The sequence below is a fragment of the Anopheles coustani genome, chromosome 2 (genome assembly GCF_943734705.1).
Source record: "Anopheles coustani chromosome 2, idAnoCousDA_361_x.2, whole genome shotgun sequence".
Lineage (NCBI taxonomy): Eukaryota > Metazoa > Arthropoda > Insecta > Diptera > Culicidae > Anopheles > Anopheles coustani.
Window position 1 is genome coordinate 22,284,925 of NC_071289.1, and position 4,932 is coordinate 22,289,856.

General features: G+C 46.9%; 1 protein-coding gene across 1 annotated transcript; it reads right to left on the reverse strand.

Moving 5' to 3' along the window:
- Positions 1-522: 522 nt before the first annotated feature.
- On the reverse strand, positions 523-4,597 carry LOC131266718 (protein mothers against dpp). The gene is made up of 2 exons (XM_058269331.1): positions 4,314-4,597; positions 523-4,236 (listed from the first exon to the last, which is right to left on the reverse strand). Exons 1-2 carry the CDS (start codon positions 4,581-4,583, stop codon positions 3,001-3,003), a joined length of 1,506 nt encoding a protein of 501 aa, XP_058125314.1. The 5' UTR covers positions 4,584-4,597; the 3' UTR covers positions 523-3,000.
- Between the last annotated feature and the right edge of the window lie 335 nt (positions 4,598-4,932).

The window sequence follows — 4,932 nt, forward strand, 5'->3', positions numbered from 1 at the left end:
TACGTTACTTTAATGTTTCATGCTTTATTTGATTGTTTCGCTTAGGTCTTAGGTTTTTTTTTTTCGAACAAAAGAGCTAGGTATTTTCCGTTTACTTGTACATCCATAAACACACACGCGCACAGTCGCAAAAACACAGTTCAAAGGCACGAAAGCACGCACGCACGAAGGAGCATCAATTAGCTACGGTCAAATAAAACGGACTACTGTACTTCTGATAGTCCAACGTTACCACGGGACAAATACTATTGCTACACACCGGATACGGTGTTCCACTGACGAAAATTAATTCTTAAGCACAAATGACACTGCGATTGGCTTCCTCTGTTTCACATGAAAATAAGGCGACGAGTTTCGTTTTCGTTTTGCATTTAATGTTGCAACTGTTCACTTTGAAAACATTGCAAAGGCATTACACAAAAGGCCATGCTGTATTATTTAATGTAACATTTTAACAAGTTTCCGATACTTGTACACGATTTATATCTGGCTGTTTAGATTAAACTTGCGTGTTGTATTGAGTGTGATGCGCTTCAGAAGAGCAGCTAAACATCGCCTTTGCTCAACTCGGTGTGTTTTGTGCTAGTTTTTTTTTTTTTTACTATGAGGCACTGAATATACACTTGAATTGCGATCAATAAGGCCAAAACAATCAATAAGGCAATCTGCTGTAATAGTCTGCAGAATCTGAACAATCGAATAGCAATAAGTCAAATGTATATTCCCTTTTGCTTAAGGCAGGCATACAAATACGCATATACTTTGTTGAGATGCGTGAGGCACGTTTTAACTGGTTTAGTGTCGTACAGAAAATAATGATCGAGAGATTGAAAGGCTGCTACGGCTTGCGGAAACAGTCGACAGAAAAGACGACGAAAAGGCGATGGGTTAATGGATTAACCCCCTTCCTGTTCAGCACCTATTTGGTGGAAAATACTGAGTATGAAGTGTGTTTTGCGGGTTTTCGTTTACCTTTTTATTCTCTAATCGTGCATTCATGCATTTTTGTTTTCATTTTCTTATCTTATTTTTAGTTTTATATCATCGAGTGTCATCTCCCCACTGAACTGAACTTCCGTACTAAGCATACAGTTGGCAATCGAAGAAGTTGAGCGCATCCGAAAAAATTACATCTCTACGGAAGTGCTCAAACGGAAGCGCGAAAGCTGTATAGTAATGTAACACTGAATCTTTAGCTACACTTTAAAACCACTGTCGAACTTAGAACTACACATAAAACTTACTTAGCTAATCTATCCTAGCTGTAACCAAATATAAATCTTTTCCATCGCATACCTCAAAACGAATTGCAGTTAAAAATCAACGAATGTCGAATCAACAGAAAGGTAAATTATATTTATGAAAAAAAAACACAGTACGAGTTTTTGCGACATTATTGAAGAGAATTAAAGTACCACTGTTGAGACAAACAAAATGTAACCGCTTTGCATTCAACTTTGCTTTGCACTTGATCGATCTAAAGAATAAACTACCTCATTACATTCTCTGACCTTAAAATAGTGTGGGGGCAATCTTTATGACGAATAAAAAAAAAATTTATATATATAGAAGCGATCTGTGTATGTCCAACGCTGGACTTAAAATTATAACCCAATTAGTTTCCTGTTCGATGGCATCAGAATATTAATCACATAACACGGAAACTTCACGGAAACTACGGGGTTTTGAGACGCGTCCATGTTAAAACGAAATTGCACACGCTAGACTTACATTCTACATCGTTAGCAGGGAAAAACAAAGATATCCACTGTGCGCCCGTACCTGCGCTGGGGGGGTGGGGAGGGGACTTTGAGTCGAATTTAAAACATATACCATCGACTATCGTGCATTTGTTCGCGAGAAACCCCCGGCAAGCGAACGAGGATCACCCTACATTGAGTTCATTTTGATCATCGTCGTACTGCTTTTTTCTGCATAACATACATTTTGACATGTGTTGTGTCCAGTTTTGCATTGGGATAATCAGACCCCACAGGTACTGCGAAGCACTTTCTGAATTTTTGGATCATCCTCCGTGTCCACTATCGATCGGCACAGTGAACACTGTTGCTCTCCGTCTTACTTTCAGCCATATCGTGAGTTGCATTTAATCCTACTACGGTTGATCAAGCAAATGAAATCTGTTTCGCTTCTTTTCCAAAACCGTACCAATGGAAATGGCATTTTATACTCAACCTTAAATTTAGATCATCCTCCCACTGGTCTAAACATGTTCAACTATAGAGGTGTGCACACGTACACGAAAGATAGCGGTAAAATGTATGTCTGCGCCCTTAAAACGTAAATCTTTAAAACTGCGTACGTCCTTCAGTACAACGCCGCTCCGAAGCTGCGATGATTGTCGAAACCGAACCGTAAAATATCGAAATGAGCTAAAACAAAACAAAACTTATGCTCGCGCGAGAACCTTACCTAACTTTCCTTACCTACACAGTAGCTTTCTAGCGCCGTTTAGAGCGGAGCTAAATGAAATTGTCTGCTTGACACGCTCGCTTGTCGCTTGGGACGCTTTTACGAACAATACGAATACGTACACACACACACACACACACACACGTACACACACACACACACGCACACACCACACCGGTTAATGCAATTGCTGCAGCGTTCCAACGGTGTTTCGACGAAAAACAAGAACGAAACTTCTCCAGGTTCGCTCGGACCTCGGAGAGTGGATTTGCTTTGCGTTTGATTGAAATCTGTACGCTTTGTTTTTGTATTGCTCGCCTAGGACTACTACAAGGACCTCGGACATTACTAGCAGCTAGTTTTAGTATGATAATGTACGAAATGATTTCTGCAATCGTGTGCCGTCTAAGATAGAACGAATTTCTCTTCGCACAGACACCTCTTGTCAATGATATCCTTTGTTTTGCTGACTTTTCTTCGAGCATTTAGCAAGCATCTAGAGCAAACTCGCCATCCACCCGGGCGGGTCCGGAAGATCGAGCTCCGCATGTGCGCCCCATGCTTTGTTTACGACACCGAGCTGATGGCATTGTGTGGCGAGCCCATCTGCATCAGCACCTTGTCGAGCCACTGGAGCGGACCGTGCAGGTGAATCTCGATCCAGCACGGCGTGGAGGTGACGTCCTGTCGGTGATACTCGGCTCCCCAGCCCTTCACGAAGCTCATGCGTATCGTGCACATCTTCGTCAGCTCGTAGACCGCCTCGAACCCGTGGTTGACCGATTGCGAGAGCAGCTGCGCAAACTCCTGATTGTTGAAGATCTTCAGCGAGCAGCCGGGCGGGATCTTGCACACCGTGCTCGGATGGAACCCGTGGTGGTGATTGCAGTTGCGGCTCTGCACGAAGATGGCCGAGTCGGACAGACACTCCGCGTACACCTCGCCACCGACGTAGTACAGGTGCACACCCTTGCCGATGTGGCGCCGCGTGTTCTCGATCGTACTGTTCCGATTGACGTTGCTCAGCTGCCCAAGGCAGAAGCGGTCGGAATTGTTCGAGGGATTTGTAAAGCCATCCACGATGATGGACGTGTTGGTGCAGTGGAATACCTCGCCGACGCGACAGTTGAGCTCGTAGTATGCTATACTGGCCCAGTACGGCGGTTCCTGATAGCTGACCGGTGCCACCTCCCCGTGCATCTGGTTCGTGTCCATCTGATTTCCATCCTGCGCTCCACCGACCGTGTTACCCTCCTCCGGCGGGCTGTAGGCTGGCGGGGGCGTTTCCGGTAGTGCCCCATACGGACTCTGAGGATTGGAATTGATCGGTCCGGGACTCGAAACGGACGACATCGGACTGTTCGGGCCCATGTGGGACGAGATGGGCGAATTAGGACCACCACCACCACCGCCGCCTCCACCACCACCAGCTCCATTTCCACCTCCGCCGTTTCCTCCGGCACCGCCACCACCCCCTCCACCACCGCCACTGCCCATGTGAGAGTTATTGAAGCCCGTGTTCGAGTAGTTCACGTTGTGCGGCATGTTCGGTTCGTTCATCTGATGGAATGGCAGCAACGAGTGGCCGGGGGCAAACTCGGAGTGGCGCGGAACCAGCACCGGCGGCAACACCGGGCTCTCCACGCGCTTATAGTGGTACGGGTTGATGCAAACCTCCTTCTGTTTGGCGCTGAACGGATACTGGCACGTTTCGATCGGTTTCAGCTCGTGGTGGCTTTGAAGGTCGGGCCAGCGCCACACACGGCAGTAGATCACGTGCGGCAGTCCCTTTCTGTGTGATACCTACAACAACAACAACAACGGAAAAAATACGTCAACTAAACATTCAAAACATTCATTCCGTTCCCCAAACTGATTACCTGCAGACGACCATCGAGCGAACGCGGTATGGTGACACACTTGGAGGGCTGCCCCGGGCAGGAGAGGGCCCGTTCCAGCTCCTCGATCGCGCCCTTTCGCTTCTTGAGCTTCTTCACCAGACTGTCGACCGCCTTCTCGGCCCATTTTTCCTCCTCATCGCCCTGCTTCCAGCCGAGCAGCTTCTTCACCGCCGGGCTGGTGAACGAAAACAGACTGTTCAGGCTCGACATCGTGCTACTGCTCGAGGATTCCACATCGTCGGTGTCCATTGTGAAGTAGTAATCTGGAAGATGATAAAAGCAACAAGATGTGGTAAGTACGATTTTCGTCGGTATGTAAAACGACCGCCATTGAAATTCATTCAACTTGGTACAGAGGAAATGTTCATGAAAGAAGAATGAATAATCCCCGTCGGCTCAAGTTGCAAGGCCGTTCATCACTAATTAACGCGTTGCTCTCGTTGCGGGACCTGTCAAAACATCCCCGTCAGCCCGGCACAGCATTCAAACTGTCGATAAACTCGCGTAAGGTCGTGGCGAAAATTGCATCCGTCAAGATAAGCATGCAACCATCCCTCCCTTCCCCACCCCAGAAACGACGTCTTGGGCGCGTTGCGAA